This window comes from Crocuta crocuta, unplaced genomic scaffold (assembly GCF_008692635.1).
Source record: "Crocuta crocuta isolate KB4526 unplaced genomic scaffold, BGI_CrCroc_1.0 scaffold653, whole genome shotgun sequence".
Lineage (NCBI taxonomy): Eukaryota > Metazoa > Chordata > Mammalia > Carnivora > Hyaenidae > Crocuta > Crocuta crocuta.
Genome location: NW_027527134.1, coordinates 985,172 through 1,003,913, shown reverse-complemented (window position 1 = coordinate 1,003,913; position 18,742 = coordinate 985,172). Strand labels below are relative to the sequence as shown.

The window sequence follows — 18,742 nt, the reverse complement described above, 5'->3', positions numbered from 1 at the left end:
GGGCGCCAGCCGGGTTTGGAGGAGAAGGTGGGATTGGATCCCAGTTGGGTGGGGTTTGCTTGCTTCCAGCCGCAGGTGGGTTAGAATTTCATCAGTGAGCGCGTGGGGACGCGGGGACAGGGATTCCAGCCAGAGTCACGGAGCTCTCCGTCCCCGACGTCTGTGGCCTTTGTCAGCAAAGCAGAATTGTCCTTGCTGAATCCTGTACGAACAAGCCGCAGGGTCCTCGCTGGTGCGGGCTGGGGCGATCCCGCGCGGCGCCCATCACACGCTAATGGCGGTCGTTCCCTCATGCTTAACAAAGGATGTGTTTATACCTCAAAACGGGAAGAAGGTGACGTGGTACTGCTGTGGGCCTACTGTCTACGATGCCTCTCACATGGGGCACGCCAGGTGGGACCTGCTCACGGGCGTCCGGCACGGGCGGGGGTGGGGGTGGCCAGGCGGGACCTGCTGCCGGGCGTTGAGGTGTGGGCCCCACGGGAGCATCTCTGCCCTTCAGAGATCTCTGCTACAGGGACCTGAGATTTGAGAGGAAAGTCGAGCCTGAGCCTTCCTTAGTTCTAAGGTAGAATTCTCACCCTGTAAGTCACGGGCACGCGTGGTAGAAAGGTTGGAGAACTCAGGTCAGCCACAGAGCCCTGTCCGGCTGTGGTGTGGCCGGGGTCCTGGCCGTGCGTAGACATCTTGTCCCGTGGCTCTGGCGTCAGGCTGGGGGCCCCACGGCGGTCACAAGCCCTGAGCAGGGTGGTGGCTGGCAGTTGGCAGTGCCATGGGAGCCTTCCCCCGTGGCCGCTCGTGTGGCTGGGCCCGGGGGGTGCGTGGTGGGCCACGGGAAACGTCTGTGCGCGGCTCCAGGTCCTACATCTCCTTCGACATCCTGAGGAGGGTGCTGCGGGACTACTTCGGGTTCGACGTCTTCTACTGCATGAACATCACGGACATCGACGACAAGGTGGGGCTCTCGGCAGGTACGGCGGGGGCTGGGAGTACGCGCCGGCGGGCCGGGGCCTCGTGCGCATTGAGTTGTGTCGCGGTTTGTACGAACGACGGACGGTACGTCTTCAGGTGCGAAGATGCCGTGAGAGACTGCGTGTGTGGGGACCCGGCTTGCCAAGCGCCAGCCTGAGGTGCTTCGTGGCTGCAAGCTGAGGGTGGCATGTGGTTTTGTGGGCAGCTACGTGAGGGGCGGGGGAGGGCAGCCGATTTCCTTGAGCTCAGAGAGGTCACGGAAGGAGGGCGGTGTGACCGGCCACCCGGCAGGGCTCAGAGTCTGGCCATTGCGGGGACGGGGTTGGGGGGGCGCGCTCTGGGCCTGACCCCCGGCTTCCCTTTCCTCCCCACAGATCATCCGGAGGGCCCGGCAGAGCCACCTGTTTGAGCAGTACCGGGGGCGGCAGCCGCGGGCGGCCCGGCTCCTGGAGGACGTTCGCGCCGCCCTGGAGGTGGGCGCCCGGCGTCTGCTCCTCGGCCCCTGCCTGTCCCTGGCGTGGGACGGTGTCCACAGCTACAGCCAGCGCCGTCGGGGCACCGGAGTTCTGTCCACGTGGTCCCCGGGCCTGTGGGGAAAGTTGCCGGGAGAGACACACTTGGCCGGGGCGTGGAGTGAGGGGCTGTGCCTGCCGCACGGGACACCGTCAGTTTGTCACGGCGGCAGTGACNCCTTCGGTGCTGAGCTCACAGCCACGTCCGAGAATTCTGAGTGCCACGTGGAAGCTGTCCAAGCCTCTTTAGTTGGGGGGGATTAGAAATTTTCACAATTATTTGCAGAAATTCTTAACAACTTAATATTTAGAGTAACGGTGTCACAAAGTGTGGTACTAACAGGTTAACATTAGAATAAGTCATTTTATTCAGAGGGTAATTACTGTTCAGTGACGGCAGCAGTGATGAGCGCTCACGTGTGTCATGTCTACGAGAGGAAGTAGGAGTGACAGTAGGCGCTGGCTCACCAGTCCCCAGGTGTTGCCCGCCCGGCTGTGGGACCCCAGGCACAGGCATTTCACACCAGAGAAACAGGCCCGGGGCACGAGGAGCAGGGCTTCGGGCCTGTCGCCTGCCGGACCCGCCCCTCCCTCGGGGAAGCGAGGACCACACCCTGGGGACACTTGCAGGGCAGTGGGAGGGACCCTGCTGTCCGGGGAGGAACCCCCGCCGGACAGCGTCCGTCTGACCACTCTGCCCTGTGCTCGCAGCCGTTTTCAGTCAAGTTAAATGAGACCACGGACCCCGACCGAAAGCAGATGCTGGAGCGCATCCGGCACGCGGTGGAGCTGGCCGTGGAGCCTCTGGACAGAGCCGTGCGTGGCGGCCTCCCGGCCGAGGAGACCGACCGCTGTGCAGAGGTGAGGTCTCCAGCGTGTCCCGCTGACCTTGGCCTGAGGTGGCTCGCCACTCGCAGGTTCCGTCCCGTGCCTCTGCGTGCGGCACCCGGGCCCCACCACCCTGGGGCCGAGCAGGCCTCCCCTCCCCGCCCCCCACGTCCTCACAGGCAGGGGGCGCATCGGACACGTGCGAGATCATTCCAGGGGCTCCCAGTGGACTCCCCTGTGTTTCTCGGCAGCACCTGCAGAGAGCGGAGTGAGGCTGCAGTCGACCTGGGCCGTGGGGCCCCGCGTGGGTTCCCTGCTGGGCCCAGGGCCTCCTGGGCAGGCTCCCCCGCGCTCTGCTCCCGGGATCACTGGATGCACTGGGGCCTCGGGAGGCTGCCCCTCCCCCTGCACGCTGGCGCCCCCTGCTGGCTGTCCTCTCCGGCACTCAGCGGGCCGGGTCCCTCCGGGGAAGCTGGGGGAGACGAGCACCCGGAGCACCCGGAGCCCGCCCGGCTCAGCCTTCGCTTTTACGTTCCTCTTTGCCCGCTTCGTGCCCAGTGTACACGGGCCTGCCGAGCCGCGTTTTCGCCGCACCCGCTTCCGCGTGGGCCCCGCATCGTAGCTGGCCTTCCTTCCGTGGGCCTCCTGCGCCCGCTGTCTCCCCCTCTCCTGGGACGCCAGTCACGTTTCCCGGTTACCAGCGGTGTGACTGGGGATTGTTTCCTCAATGTTCCGCTGCTACCCTTTCCTCAGAAGAGTGCGGTAAAGCAGCCGTAACGTAACCTCTGCCGTCCTAACCGTTTATACGCACAGCTCTGGGCACGGAGCTTGTTCGTGCTGTTGTGTAGCCATCCCCACCCTCTGTCTCCAGAACTTTCCGTGTTCCCAGATGGAAGCTCTGTCCCCGTGAAACACGGGCCCCCTTCTGTCTGTGTTGAGTAACACAGCTGTGAACCGGGATGTGCAAACATCCCTTCCAGTCTCTGACTTTAGTTCCTCGGCCTGGAGATTCCCGGAGTGGAAGTCTGGAATGTCCGGCAGTTAGATTCCAGGATTCCAAGAATCCGCTGCCGCGGTTTCCATAGCAGCATCCAGGCTGCGGTTTCCGACCGTCCTCACCAACACTTGTTTCCGTTCTTCTGACGGAGACCTTCCTGAGGAGCAGGCCGTGGCCCGAGGGGTGGGGGCTTAGGCTTCCCTGACGGCCAGTGAGGCCGAGCACTTTCCCCTGAGCTCAGAGTCCTTTTCTGTCTGTGGACGCACGTTTCTTCAGGCTGTGCACGTGGGGCGGAGCCGCGGGCTGTGGGGTCCCCAACACCAGCCACACAAGCGGTGATTCTCTGGAAGGATGCACGGGACTCGGCGTAGACTTGTCCTCACGTCAGAGGGGATGTGGCTGGAGGGTAGGCTCGGGCGAGTCTGGAAGAATCCACACACAGGCTTCCGAAGCTCCCTGGTTCCTGTGAGCGGACGCAAGGCACACCCTCCCCCCACCGGAAAACGCGTGGCCGCGCTCGGGAGACATTAGTGTGCAGGGAGTCCGTGGCTTCACCGGGTGCTGTTGCATCTGCGGCTCTGCCCGGCACCCACCACGGCCCCGGAATCGAACAGGTTTACGTTTATGTGTCAGCCCCTCGCATGGATGGCACGGGGTGGGGCCGGGTGTCCGGTCCGCTCCCTCCGTTCAGGGACCTTTCCCCTTGGACTCAGCAGGGGCCACCCTGCCTGCAGGCCTCTTGGGGGTGGGGGCGGCGGCAGCTGGGGCCCGAGTAAGTGTCTGTGCCCTCCTGTGTCTGTGACACGTGTCCGCTGCTGTGCGCCGACACGGGACTGCCACGTTCCTCCCTTTCCTCGGTGGCACGGAGCCACCGTGAGACGCAGCAGTTGTGGTTTGCATCCGCACTTCTCTGACCTCTTGCGAGATGGCCTTTCCACGAGCTCTCTTGGTGGCCGTGGTTCTGGGCACAGGTCCCCTGCCCCATTTTCCAACGGGCGTGTTGTCTTTTTCTTACAGGTTTGTAAACATTCTTAGTCCTGGACGCTGATCCTTTGTCATTTAAATATGTTGCAAACGCTTTCTCCTCATCTCTGGCTTTTCACTTTGTTTTAGTAACAGAGGGTCTGAATTTTAACTCAGTCAAACATATCAGCTTTTTTAGCGCTCTTTTGTGTCCTGGGTCAGGTTGTGAGCACGTGGGTGCCCGGGTTCCTCGCTTCTGGCCACACACCCGCCCTGTGTGAGCATCTCGACGGCCATCCCTGGTGCCGGCGAGGGAAGAGGCCGGGGCTCGGTGACCCTGCTTCTGCCCTTCCGGCGTGCCTCGAATCGTCCGCGTGTCCAGGCCCATGGGAGGCTCGGGCGGGACTTTAACCGTCGGATGCAAGTGTCATTTCAGACCGGTCGGTCCCTCTGTTCTTTCTGTTTCTTTAACGACTGGTTTTTAGAGCAGTTTCGGGTTCAGCATGCCCACCTGCACAGACGTGTCGTCGTCACCGAGAACCCGTAGCTGACACAGTTCTGTCTTGGGGGGGGGTTCCGTGGGTGTGGACGGATGTGTAGTGGTGCGTCCGGCTAGTCCCACATCAGGCAGAGGAGTTTCCTTGCCCTGAGAGTGCCGTGTGCCTGCCCGCTCGGCCCTTCCTGTCTCCCCTGGACCTTCCCCTCCCCCCGCCCGCCCTCCCNCCCCCTCCCCCTCCGGCCGCCCTCCCCGTCCCCCTCCGTCCCCAGCCCCTGGAAACCGCTCATCTGTCTGCTGTCTCCATGCTTCTCCCTTTGCAGAACGTCACAGACTTGGCATCGCATGCCATGTGGCCTTTTCAAAGTAGCTTTTGTCACTAAATCTACATTTCAGGGTCCTCCACAGCGTCTCATGTGTCTTTAGTGCCGCTCGCTGGACGACCCGCACCTGCCGAGCGCGTCTTTGTGGCTTCCGAGGGTAGGCAGTTGTGAGGAAGCTGATAGAAACATCTGTGTGCAGGTTTTCGTGTGGACGTAGGTTTCCGGCTCCTTTGGGTAAATACCAGGAGCACGGCTGCCGGATCAGATGTGCAGGCTCAGTTTTGCAGGAAAGCAGCACACTGCCTTCTAGAGTGGCTGCCCCGCCCCCACCCCCACCAGCGGGAGGAGAGAGAGGGACGGAGGGACAGAGAGACCCCCTCCTGTCCCGGGCTCCCCAGCGTGGAGTGCCGTCTGTGTATTTTGGCCATTCCGATAGCTGTGCCACGGCACCCCCTGGTGGGGTGTGGGCTTCCCGACGGCATCAGTGGGGGCATCTTTCCACGCCCTTGTCTGCCGTCTGGCCTCTTCTTCGGGGAGGGGCCTGGCAAGGTCTTTGGCTCACTTTCCATCGAGTTGTTTGTTTTCCTTTTGTTGAGTGCACCCAGGTTGGGTAACAGCCCTTTGCCGTGGTGTCTTTGGCAAATATTTTCTCCTCGTCTGAACTTGTCTTTCTGTGTTCTTGGCTGTGACGTTCCCAGAGCAGAACTCTGTGGTTTTAATACAGTCGGGCGCACCACTTCCTTTCCCAGACTGAGTTGGCACCACACGCAAGCTCGTGTACGCCTGCTCCTGGGTGACCTCCAGTGTCACAGCTTGCGTGTCCCTCCCAGATGCACCATCCTGCGAGCCACTTGTGGTGAAGGGTGAGAAGAGTGCGCCTAGTTTCTTCCTTTTTGCAAGTGGGCATCTCATTATTCCAGCGCCTTTTCTTTCTTTCAAGTGTTTATTTTTTAGGGAGAGAGAATGAGGGAGGGAGGGGCAGAGAGAGAGGGAGACGCAGAATCCGAAGCAGCTCCAGGCTCTGAGCTGTCAGCACAGAGCCCGACGCGGGGCTCGAACCCACAAACCGTGGGATCATGACCTGAGCCGAAGTCGGACGCTTAACCGACTGAGCCACCCAGGCGCCCCTAGAAGTGTGTTCTTTGATCTCCACGTGTTGTGGGGTTTTCTACCTCTCTTTCTGCTACTGGTTTCTAGTTCAATTTCACAGTGGTCTAAGAGCAGAAACAATACATGATTTCTGTTCTTTTATTTATTTTAATTATTAATGATCATTTATTGAATAAATGAAAAAAATGGGGGCGCCTGGGTGGCTCAGTCAGTTAAGCGTCCGACTTTGGCTCAGGTCATGATCTCGCGGTTCGTGGGTTTGAGCCCCGCGTCGGGCTCTGTGCTGACTGCCGGCTCAGAGCCTGGAGCTGCTTCAGATTCTGTGTCTCCCTCTCTCTGACCCTCCTCTGCTCACGCTGTCTCTCTCTCTCTCTCTCTCTCTCTCAAAAAATAAATAAAACATTAAAAAAATTGTAACTGTAACAGAATCAGAAAAATTCGCTGAAACGTACATTTACGATTATGAATTTTTCACTCAGCAAACACATTCTTGTAGCCACCACCTGGATGAAGAAATGGAACCTTGCCGAGCTTCCCAGAAGCCCCCTCCTGCCCGCTCCCAGCAGCTGTCCCCCAGAGCTCACCACGGTCCTGCCTCTGCAGCATTGATGGCTTTGGCGTGTTCCGGGCTTCCTGGCGGGCTGACCCTTCAGCGCTGTGTCTGTGCGATGCGCCTGCTTTCCTTGTGCGGCTGTGCCCGTGCCCGGCCGCTGCCGAGGGCCCCGCGTGTGAGCTCACCCCACGGCGCGTTCTTGGTCCTGCCGGTGCTCGAGGGTGCGCGGCTCGGTCGGGTGTGCTCGGAGGAGTGGGCGCCAGAGGCCCATGTCTGTCCGCCGCCGGCAGCCGTGTGCGGGGGCTCAGGTGCGGGCGCTCGGGTGCTGGGCAGGGAGGTGTGAACTGCTGCGCCCTCGGGAGCTGCCCCCGTGTGTGTGTGTGTGTGTCTGTGTGCGTGTTGTGTGTGCATGCGCGCCTCTCAGCCATTTGCAGGCCTTCTTCTGGGAAATAATTGCCTTTTGCCCATTTGTGATGGGTCGTCTGTTTTGCTTTTTCTTGGTGGGAAGGAGCTCTCTGCACGCTTGCACACATCTGTGAAGGACACATGTTTTTACGCTCTGGCGTCTGCCTTTCATTCTCTCGGTCTCGTCTTTTGATTCGTTTCTCCTGTTTCTTTCGAAGCACTATAACCATCTCTGTCTTCCGTGCCCTGGGCTGGCTGGGGCCTCAGTCCAGTGTTGGATGGAGGTGGGGGGAAGAGGTGTCCTTGTCTCCTTCCAGGTGCTAGAAAAACGGCTTTCAGTCTTTTCTTTATAGCAAGGTGACCTTTTTACTAAATTTATTTGTTTTTTACTTTACATCTCAGTTGGCGCCTGGTGCAGCAGTGACTTCAGGAGAAGATTCCTTCATGCCCCTCCCCCACGCGGCCCCTCCCCCTCCCGCAGCCCCTCCAGTAACTCTGTTCTCTGTATGTAAGAGTCTCTTACGTTTTGTCCCCCTCCCTGTTTTATATTGTTTTTGCTGCCTTTCCCTCATGTTCATCTGTTGTGTGTCTTAAAGTCCTCATGTGGGTGACGTCACGTGATGTTTTTCTGTGACTGACTTCGCTTAGCACAGTGCCGTCTGGTTCCATCCACGTAGTTGCAAATGGCAGGATTTCGTTCTTTTTGATCGGCGAGTAATACTCCATTGTATACATAAACCACATCTTCTTTATCCATCCGTCCGTTGGTGGACATCTGGGCTCTTTCCAAACACGGGCTGTTGTCGATAGCGCTGCTGTAAGCACTGAGATGCACGTGCCCCTTCGAAACAGCGCTCCTGGATCCCTTGGGTAAATACGTAGTGGTGCAGTTGCTGGGTCACAGGGCAGTTCTCTTTTTCATTTTTTGAGGAACCTCCACACTGTTTTCCAGAGCGGCCGCACCAGTTCGCATTCCCACCAGCAGCGCAGAAGAGCCTCTTCCTCCGCATCCTCGCCGCCATCTGTCGTTGCCTGAGTTGTTAGTGTCTCGGCCATTCTGACGGCTGCGAGGTGGTATCTCACTGCGGTTTTGATTTGCAGCTCCCTGCTGATGAGTGATGTTGAGCATCTTTTCCTGTGTCTGCTGGCCATCTGGACGTCTTCTTTGGAGAGGTGTCTGTTCGTGTCTTTTGCCCATTTCTTCACTGGAATCTTTGTTTTTTGGGTGTTGAATTTGATAAGTTCTTTATAGATTTTGGATACTTACTCTTTATTCGGTATGTCATTTCCAAATATCCTCTCCCATTCAGTCCGCTGCCTTTTAGTCTTGTTGATTGTTTCCTTTGCTGTGGAGAAGCTTTTTGTCTTGATGAAGTCCCAATAGTTCATGTTTGCTTTAGTTTCCCTTGCCTGGTGTGGTCCGATGCCCTGCCTGAGGGCCTGCACACGGCCAGCACGGCTGCCCGGGAGACCTGAGCCGCCTGTCCTGCCGCGCCCCTCACGACTCTCCTGGCTTTGCAATCTGCTTTGTGGGAAAGTACCTCCTGCTTTATTTCACTTATTTTCACCATGGCAGCACGGTACGCTTTCCTCCATCCATTTAGTTACTTTCGATCTGTACATGTCTTTTTATTTAAAGTGGATTCCTTTTGGGCACCTGAAAGTCGGGTCTTGTATTTTGATCCCCTCTGATGATCTCTTTTAAATGGGCCTTTAGACCATTGACGTTCAGAGTGGCGCTGACATCGCTGGAGTCTTACCCACGCTGTGCACTACTCTCCGTTGTTGCCCGTGTCCTTTGTTCCCGTTTTGTCCTCCACTCCTTTTCGGTCTTCGTGGTTCCGCTCGCTCTCCTTTTATAGCATATCAGTAATGCTCTGTTTTTAGTGGTTGCCCTGGAGTTTGCAGTGTACACCTAGGACTGATCTCAGCAAAAATACTCAGCCCCCATGGTCATCAGAGCGCCCTCCCACCCTTGTGTCATGGCCGTCGTTCCTCTTAGCGGTCGGTAAACCCGGAGGGCACCGTGCCTACCTAAATAGGTACATAAACGTGCAAATCGATGCATTCCTAATACTGTCATTTTGAACCAACTGTTCTCTGTTAGGTCAGTTAAAAAAAAAAATGGGAGTTCTGGGGCATCTGGGTGCTCAGTCGGTTGAGCATCCGACTCCCGTTTCGGCTCAGATCATCATCCCAGGGTCACGGGCTCCAGCCCCACGTCGGGCTCTGCCCTGACAGCTTGGAGCCTGCTTGGGATTCCCTCTCTCTCCCTCTCTCTGCCCTCACCTGTTCACTTGCGCGCTCTTTCTCTTCTCTCTCTAAAAATAAAATAGTTTTTATTGTGCCTGCACTTGTTCTTCCTCTGATGTTCCCTCTTACCCGACGTAGACCCAGGTTTCCGGCCTCTGTTACTTCCTAAAGAGTTTCCTAGAGAACTTCCCTGGACGTTCCTTGCAAAGCAGGCTTACCAGCAACAAGTTCCCTCGGTTTGTTTGCCTTTGCTTTGCAGGCTCACGTCACCGGCACAGAGTTCCAGGGTGGCGAGCGTTTTGTCTCTGCACTTAAGTATCCCCCGTGCCTTCTCGCTTGCACGCCGTGTGAGGATAAGTCAGGCACAGCTCTCGCCTCCGCTCCTCTGACAGGCGAGGGGTTTTCCTCTGACTTCTTTCAGGATCATATCACCTTCGATTCTGTGCAGCCTCAGCACGGCGTCGGGTACGGCGTCCAGGTGTCCTCCTGCGCCCGCGGTATAGTGTGCGACCCGCGTGGGGCGCTCTCGCTCGGTGGGGTTTCCCATGGTTCTCCCTCCCTTTCCCTCGCTGTCCCGGGCACGTCTGTGGCAGTCCCGGGTCCTTGGCTACCCTGTTCGGTTTTGTTCAGTCTTTGGGAGCGAAGCCTTTCTGATTTTCAGTTTGGGGGGTTTCTCTTCTGTTGTCCTCAAGCCCCGAGATCCTTCCGTCGGCCACGTCCGATCTCCCGATGGCCGCACCCAGGACGGCCGTCGTGTCCGCCCCACTGTGGTTGACCCCCGCCTCCCACCTCTTCTCTCAGGACCTCCTTCCCCCTGCTCACCTTGACCCTCTGATCCCGCGTGCGGTCGGCCGTGTCCGTCGGAGCCCTGAGCGTATTAGTCCCAGGAGACTTAACCCCCAGCTCTGACGGGCACGGGGGCCCTGCCGCATCTGCTGCCGCTGCCACCGCCCTGTGTCCTCACGTCGTTCTCTGCCGTTTGGCGTGCCGGGTCATGTTCCCACGATAGCGGCTGTGGGGCACCTGGCTGTGAGCGGCCAGGCAGGGAGGTGACCGGGCTGGGGCCGGGCCGAGTGCCAGGCCCTGGGTGAAGTTCTGTCTCGAGTGAGCCCACACCTCTGGACTGTGCCTCCCTGGCGCCCGGCCTGGGGGGCGGGGCTGGGCCTCCTGGCGGGTCCCTTTGGCTGCCCACCGGCCAGCAGCAGGTGTGTCCCACGTGGGAGCCCCTAGCTGCGCCTTTCCCGTCCGTGTCATGTGTACAAACGCACCCCCGTGTCCTCACCGCGTCTGCCGTATCCACTTTTCCTGAACTTTCTCCCTGCACCCTTTGGTCTTGGCCCCGTTGCCCCCACTGGGGGACCACAGGCCGCCTGCCTGTCCCCACACGCCGGTCAGTGCTCCGGTTAGCCTGCTGCAGACGCCGGGTTCCCGCGGAGCAGGACTCCGGGTCCCCCGGCCCGCACGGCTCAGGCCACGGCCAGGACGCTCACGTCACGTCACGTCACGGGTGGACATCTCCCCCGTCCGACGACAGTGCTGTGGTGACAGGACGCGCCTCGCTCCCGCGCTGCCCGTGACGTGGGGCTGTGTCCTCAGTCGATGGCCCCTGACGGTCAGGGCGTCCCGGTGGTGAGACCTCCCTCCAGGACGAGGCCTGCCGTCTCCGTGTCCCCGCCGTGGACGACCGCACTGTGCGCGCTCCCGCTCCGCCCCGCGGCAGCCACAGCCCCGCCTGTCGTCCCCAAGGCCGCCCCACGCCTCTGACCACAGAAGTCGGGCCTCGTGGCTGTGCCGCATCTCCGAACCTCCCACTTCCAGAGGCCNGCCTCACGGAGACGCGGCCCCTGGCGCGCGGGGCTGGGCGCGGCACGTCCCTGGGCGCGAGGCCTCCACCGCCGCAGGCCGGCTGCACGGGGTGTGAGCCTGTGAGACCGGGCTCGTGTGTGGATGCTGTGTCTTCGTCGCAGGTGTTGTTGGAAGAAGCAAAAGATCTGCTTTCCGAGTGGCTGGACTCCACGCTCGGCAGCGAGGTCACGGACAATTCCATCTTCTCCAAGCTGCCCAAGTTCTGGGAGGAGGAGTTCCACAGGGACATGGAGGCCCTGAACGTGAGTGTCGCCCGGCGGCCCGCCCGCGCTCCTGATGACCGCCGTCCGGACCGTCTTCGGTCAGGGCTGACGCGAGGGCTCCCTGGCGGCCGCCGGGTGCTGCTGCTTCCCGAGGGTGCCGTTCCAGAAGGAAGACAGGGACTTGTTCCTGTCACCCCCAGGTTCTCCCTCCGGATGTCCTGACCCGGGTTAGCGAGTATGTGCCGGAGATCGTGAACTTTGTCCAGAAGATAGTGGACAATGGCTACGGGTAAGCCGGGCCCTCCCCGTGGGAGCCCAGGGAAGGAAGCTTGTCCGGGGAGGGCGGCCGCCCCACCTCTGCTCCAGGCGGCACAGGGCCGGCAGACGGCGGCCTGTTCACGCACTTGTCACTTTGCACACGGCCCTGGGCTCCTCCTGTGCCCTCAGCATGTCCTCCTACCCGGACACTACTGAGGGGTCGCATGGGCTTAGGGCCCCCCCGGTGACCGCGCTTCGCTCCTGTAAAGACCCCGTTTCCAAATACCATCCGGTCCTGACACTCGGGAGTTTGGGGAGGACACGGCTGAGCCCGTGACCTCACCACGTGAGCAGCCGACCCTCATGGCAGCCTCTCTCCTCGCTGCTCTGAGAGAGAACGCTCCGGGTTTTCCTTGCTGTGGCTGCCGCTCACCCAGGCATTTAGCTGTGCGGACACCATGTCCTTATTCAGGGCAGGAGTGAGAGCAGAGGGGGCGTTGGCCGCACCCGGCCTGCCCCGACCACTCTGCCCACCCCTCCCCTCTGCCCCCAGCACTTGCTGGTGTAGTTCGGGGCCTGGCCCAGCGCCTGGGGCCGAGCCCACCAAGTAGCCTGCCCGGGGCCAAGGCAAGGATGGGGTGCTGCAGAGAGCGCCCGCCTGTAAGCCACCAGCAGGGCCACGGCTACGACGTGAGCATGGGCCGGGGCTGCTGAGCGTGGACCTGCTGTGTGTCTGGAGGTGGCGTTCCCGCCGTGCGGCCTGTGATGAGAGCCCTTGTCCACAAGTCACCTCCCCGGCCCCGTGACCCCTGGGCTCCCCTCCTGGCACCACCTGATGCACAAAACACTGTCCGAGTCTCCAAAGTCAGCGCTGTCGGAAATCACCGACGCTCAGAAGCATAACTGGGGGCACGGGGTGTGCGGTGCTGGGTGCCCGTTCGCTGCGCCCCTGCTCCAGGAGCGCCCTCCCCCGCCTCATGGCGAGATGAGGGGTCACTGGGGCGATGAGAGCGGGAGACCTGGTGTGGGGCCCGGGGCTGCACAGGCTCCCGGGAAGTGGTGACGCCCCCCCCCCCCCCCCGACACGGTCACTGCAGGGCAACACGTGGTTGTGCCACACGGAGGGTCATGGGCAAAACCAAGGTGAGAGAAGACAGGTCGCTCTGGGCTGGATTAATCTGGAGTGCTTCTGGGAGGCAGCGAGCCTTATGGGGGCCGTGCGGGAGGGTAGAGAGCAGACAGAGCGAGGGAGGGCACGCAGGGACTGCGTTGTCCCCAAGGCGGGGGGCAGGGCGGGAGCTGCGTGGCCACAGGACGCGAGGCCGAGGGTCTGCAGGGGGCGGCGCTGCCCCGAGAGCGAGGACTTGGCCCCCGTGACGAGGTGTGCGTGTCGGGCCCGTGCGGCCTGCGTGGCGGCCGTGGCTGTGAGCTGCTGCATCGTGGAGCCGTGGGACGGCCGTGGAACGCTGGGCTTTGCAGGTCGTTCTCCCGCGAGGCGGCCGGGCCGTCTGCGCGTGTCCTGCTCTGCAGCAGCCTCGCTCTTCTTTCCCAGCTACGCTTCCAACGGGTCCGTCTACTTTGACACCATGAAGTTTGCTTCCAGCGAGAGACACTCCTACGGGAAGCTGGTGCCCGAAGCCGTCGGGGACCAGAAAGCCCTGCAGGAAGGGGAAGGTAAGCAGGGCCGGGCGAGGAGGGTCAAGCCCTGGCAGCGCGGCCCCTCCCCCACCCCAGCCTGGCCCGCCTGGGCGCCCGGGAGCCCTGCCTTGCTGCCCAAGGAGCCTGAGGAGTTTCCCACAAGAAACTAAAGAGCGAGTGTGTCCAACAGCGTCTGGAAAAGTGTTGCTGACCCCAGCCTGGATCTGGGGGGTCAGGGCTGCCTGTGGGACGTGCTGCGTGCTGGCGTGGGACCCCCAGCGCTGGGGTGTCACGAGTATGCGGGTTGTGGCCGCTGAGTGAGGGAGCAGTGGCTCCCACCCCCCGGGTCAGCAGGTGGCGCCCTTGGCATCCGAGCTCCGGGTTTGGGGACATGAAAGCCCCGGGGCTGCTGGGACTGAAGGCGCGGATTCGTTGCACCCGCACAGAGGAGGCGCGGTCCCCAGTCGGGACCTACAGGGCCCAGCCGTGCACCGGCAGCCGGGGGAGGAGCGGCTCCGTCCCGGGGGAGCAGGGGACGGCGGGACAGCCCCTGGTGCTCGTGCGGCGGCTGGGGCGGCGGTCGCTGCCCTGCATGGGCACAGCCCTGTGCGGTGCCCGGACGAGCACGGCGGGGACGCGGGGCGGGACTCCTCAGGTCAGGTCCTGGGGGAACTGTTGGTTCTGGGTGCGAGCAGGCGTCACCCTCCAGTGCCCAGGCAGCGCCTCGGAATCCCTGGGTTCTCGCTTTGTTTTCTGTTTTTTTTTAAGTTTACTTATTTATTTTGAGCGAGAGCACGCCTCTGTGCACACACACACGAGTGGGGGCGGGGGGAGGGGCGGAGGGAGAGAAGGGCCTGACACAGGGCTGGAACTCAGGCACCGTGCGATCATGACCTGAGCCAAAGCCACAAGCGAGACAGCCAGCCGCCCGAGCCCCCCGGCCCCTTGAGGATCGCTGAGTGCGTCTTGCAGAGTAGAGGAAGTTTCGTCCACGGTGCTGAGGCGCCCATGCCCTTGGAGGACGGCCACGGACTCGCGTGGACTGGCAGTGGGGCCCCTGCAGCCTCAGGGCTGGTGCACCCGGTGTGCAGGGGAGGCCCGTGCACGCCCCGCAGAGCGGTAGCTCAGACGGGTCGAGACCCCCAAGGCGCAGCAGGACTGAGGTGTGCAGGGAGCGGGGCTTCGTCCAGCAGTCGGGGCTTCACACGCCCGAATGGGGGCAGGGCCTCCCGCAAGCCCGCGTAGGACCTGCGCCGGGTGCATGAGGAGTCAGCCCCCGTCCCCCGGGGACCGCGTCTTCTGCCCGTGGCACACTCAGGACGCCGGCGCTAGGGGACATCGAAGGTGCCCGGACCTGCTTCAGGTCACTCTCCTGGGTGAGCAGCCGCGGAGGGAGTCACCCAGGGTCGAAACGGAACAGCCGCAGGAGGCCGGGCGGACCTCCCTGCCCCGTGCGGCTCATGGGCCGGGCCAAGGCCGCCTGGGCTGTCCAGCGTAGTTCTGAGAAAGCGTAGGCCGGAAAACGAGGGGGCGGCTGTCAGCCCGAAAAGGAGCAGCGAAGAGCTGGGGGTGTGAGCATCAAAAGAAGAGGCGGAAGAAAGGAGTCGTTTAAAGCAGCAGCTGGTCCTTCGCAAGGATTCACGATGCAGGGAACCTGCTGACAAGACTGATGCCAAATCAGGTCCGGGCGGGACGGCAGAGGGCCAGGGACGGAGCAGCGGCAGCGCCGCGTCGGGGGAGGGGGGCCCCAGGGCCGCTGCTCTCGGGAGGCCTCCCCATCCCCCCAGCTGCGTTCTTCTTCTGTTTTTTTTTTTTTAAAGTTCTTTCCTTTCCTTCCTTTTTCTCCCTTTTTCTTCTCTTTTCCCTTCTCTCTCCTTTTTCCTTTTCCAGTAGTGTCAACACCCGACACGAGGCTCAAACTCATGACCCCGAGACCAAGAGTCTCGTGCTCTTCGGGCTGAACCAGCCCCCCGGGTTCTTCCTAAATGTCACTTGTTCTTGGACCTTTTGTCTCTAGACTGACATTCGAGCCTTTGCATCCCAGGGGCCAGAGCAGTAGCTCCCACAGCGAATGTAAAGGGACGAAGAGGGTCACACCCCCTTCAGGGACAGTTACGCTTCCGCGGCCCTGCTGGCCGCACGGTGTGGGGCTCCGGTAGGGAAGGGGGCCTGGGGCTGTCCCGGGGAGCAGCACATCGGGGGGAGGCACGAACCGGCGTGCGGGGGTCACGTTGGGTGGCCTGGGAGGGAGACGACGAAGGACACCAGGAGGGCGGCACAGAATCCAGAGCAGGTAGCAGGGGCTCCCCAAGTGGCATTTGGTGAAGGATGTTGGGGGGGGTGCGAACCGGGGTCCTCTTTGCTCTGTCACAGAACTTTTCAAAAATTTGAACAGTCAGATACGTTCAGGGTAACTGTGCTCACGATGACGGAAAGTAAAAGCCCAAACGCGCAGACACAGGCTGTGGCCAGAGGCGTGTGGTGGCGCCTCGTCCCGTCGTCTGAGCGGCTGGCCGGACGTGGTGACGGGCTCCCTGAGGAGACAGGAGGCCAGGGCAGAGTCCGTCCCGCCACGTGTGGGTGTGTGTTTGGTTTGCAGAGATTAAAACAACCCAGAAACCCGCAAACAGGGCTGCCTGGCGACCGACAGCAAGTATGCCTTTCTTTGTGACCGTGGCGTTGTTTCCCCGGGTTTCTCGTCGTTTCCAAGTATTCTACTTTTAGTGCCGGGTGACAGGCGTCAGGCCTGTTCTAGAAGTATCCTCAGCGCACTCTCCCCCCACCGTTCTCCGGGCAGCCTCGCGCCTGCCTGCCCTGTTTTGTGAAAGCTGGTGGCCCTAGAGCTCTGCTGAGTCTGTGGTTGCTGTTCCGGTGTTGTCCACCGGGGGGCGACAGCACCCGGGACCAGGCAACTTGAAGACCACGCGTGGGCCCCGGGACCGTGCCCCATGCTGCCCCCCTCACCTGGCCCCTGTGCGAGGGGGGTGTGCAGGCGGTCGTCCCCTCGGCCGCTGCCGGCTCGGTGGGCTCCACGGCCCCCACGTGTGGCCCAGGGAAGTGTCCCTCGGTGGTGGCGAATCCTTCCCCGTTGCTCCCCGGGGGCCTGCCGTGACCGGCTGCCTCTTTCCCCGGGGGGGCCGGGTCTGGGAGCCCAGCCAGGCCCGGAGGAGCGGTGATGTCCTGCTTTGCCGCCCACGGGGCCAAGGAGCCGCGCGCATCAGCTTTGCTGGTTCTCAGGCCTCCCGGAGCCGCAGCTGGGAGACATGTGGGGCCATGCCCTCCCCCACCCCCCGAGGGCCACCACCCCTCAGCCTGGAGTGTGCTGCTGCCCTGGACCCGGGCCACGGCCCTNGCGGAAGCCGCGGCGCCGGCCGAGAAAAACCCATGGAAATGAGACGCATGGGCCAGCAGCTACCGCGGCAGCCCTGCAGCGACACCGGTCTGCCCGCTAGGCGGCCCTGGTGACCTGCTTCCCCGTGTCCGCAGGTGACCTGAGCGTCTCCGCAGACCGCCTGAGTGAGAAGCGGTCCCCCAATGACTTCGCCCTGTGGAAGGCCTCCAAGCCAGGCGAGCCGTCCTGGCCGTGCCCGTGGGGAAAGGTGGGCCCCCGGGAAGGGGCGGGGCTGTGGTGGGGGTGGGACCCGGTGGCTGGCGGGCCCCTTGCTGGTGCGGCGCCCACCTGTGCCGGGGACACAGATGCCACAGCCTCGTGGGCCTTGGGGCATGGGACGTGCCTTTTGGGACTCTTTCCAGGAAGATTGGCCCCCTGTCCTGGGGCCTTTGACTCTGAGCGTTACCCGCCCCTGGAGATGAGACTACTCTCCAATGTCCCCGTGGCCCAAGGCCACGGGAAGGCGGTATTGGTGTCTGCCCCTGGTCTCGTGCTAGGTGGTTCTGGGAGGTTCTCAGCCCCACCTCGGCCTCCAGAGCCTGCTGTGAACTTGACTGTGTGGGCGCCCCTGAGGTTTTCATGTGTAGAATGTAACACCTGTCCTGATAAGGCTCAGGTTTGGAGGCTCACAAACACTGGGGCGTGGGAACAGTTGAAGGCCTGGGCGGGGAGGGCTGGCCGGCAGTCACCGGGTCATTTGGATCCTAGGGGCGCCCGGGATGGCACATCGAGTGCTCTGCCATGGCAGGCACGCTCCTGGGGGCCTCGATGGACATCCACGGAGGGGGCTTCGACCTCCGCTTCCCCCACCATGACAACGAGCTTGCCCAGTCGGAGGTAGGCAGAGGCTGGTCGCTGTTCCGGTCGGGGGGGCCTTGAGTTCTCCCCGCGGTGGCAGAAGAAGCCAGGGGCGCTGCTCGCAGGATGCTGAACGGAGCCTGATGCCCACATCGGGCTCTTGCGGGCGGAATCTGATCCCTGGTGGTTTGGTCTGGTTTCCCACGTGAACAGCCGGACCTTGGGCAACAGACAGGCCGTGTGCACCCTCTTGGGCCATTGACTCGGGGCTGTCCCTTGAGCCCCAGTTCCCCAGCTGGGAAAGGCAGCCCCTCACGGGGTGCAGAGTGCTCGCAGGGCATGCGCGCCCCTGACCTTGCCCCTGCTGTACCCCGTCCGGAGCAGGCCTACTTCGACAACGACTGCTGGGTCCGCTACTTCCTGCACACGGGCCACCTGACCATCGCGGGCTGCAAGATGTCCAAGTCGCTCAAGAACTTCATCACCATTAAAGACGCCCTGAAGAAGCACTCAGGTAAACTGGACCTCCCCCAAAGGCCGTCCCGCCTCTGGGACGCGTGGCGGCGGGGGCTGCCTGGGAGGCTGAGGGCACCGCCACGCTGTGTCCCCTCCCAGCGCGGCAGCTGCGGCTGGCCTTCCTCATGCACTCGTGGAAGGACACGCTGGATTACTCGAGCAACACCATGGAGTCTGCGCTCCAGTATGAGAAGTTCATGACCGTAAGTGCCCACGTCCCTGACGCGGGGGCGCCCCGGCTCAGCTGCGGCGACCGCTGCCCCCACGCCGCCCGCCCCAGTGGAGGACGGGGACTGGCGACGGCAGCCTCACTCGGGGCAGCCCCGCCCCGTGCCCCCTTCCCGGAAGCCCCGGTGCCCGCTAGCGGCAGGAGCGTGAGGCACGTTTCAGCCACCTCTGTCCCGTCGGCCGATCCCGTGTCAGGCTCAATGGGACACGCGGACACACTCCCGTCTGCCCCGGTCCTGGCCGCCACCTGGCGGTACCGGAGGCGTGGTTCCCAGATCAGAGACGTGCTTCCCTGGCACAGCCCCTCGGCCCCCTCGGCCCCCTTCCGGACGGAGAAGCTTTCTAGACGCTGCGAGACTGAATTTTCTGACTTTAGGAGTTTTTCTTGAATGTGAAAGATCTCCTTCGAGCTCCTGTGGATATAACTGGTGA

The 18,742-nt window shown here is 62.1% G+C and overlaps 1 protein-coding gene across 1 annotated transcript in view; it reads left to right on the top strand.

The window, feature by feature from the left end:
- The window catches only part of CARS1 (cysteinyl-tRNA synthetase 1), a 41,886-nt gene that overhangs the window by 13,800 nt on the left and 9,344 nt on the right, over positions 1-18,742 (top strand). Inside the window, exons 4-15 of the mRNA XM_077754959.1 lie at positions 305-393; positions 859-955; positions 1,347-1,445; positions 2,196-2,345; positions 11,380-11,520; positions 11,682-11,770; positions 13,292-13,413; positions 16,864-16,976; positions 17,477-17,605; positions 17,951-18,080; positions 18,182-18,285; positions 18,687-18,738. Coding sequence (XP_077611085.1) covers positions 305-393; positions 859-955; positions 1,347-1,445; positions 2,196-2,345; positions 11,380-11,520; positions 11,682-11,770; positions 13,292-13,413; positions 16,864-16,976; positions 17,477-17,605; positions 17,951-18,080; positions 18,182-18,285; positions 18,687-18,738 — 1,315 coding nt within the window. The remainder of the gene's footprint in view (positions 1-304; positions 394-858; positions 956-1,346; positions 1,446-2,195; positions 2,346-11,379; positions 11,521-11,681; positions 11,771-13,291; positions 13,414-16,863; positions 16,977-17,476; positions 17,606-17,950; positions 18,081-18,181; positions 18,286-18,686; positions 18,739-18,742) is intronic.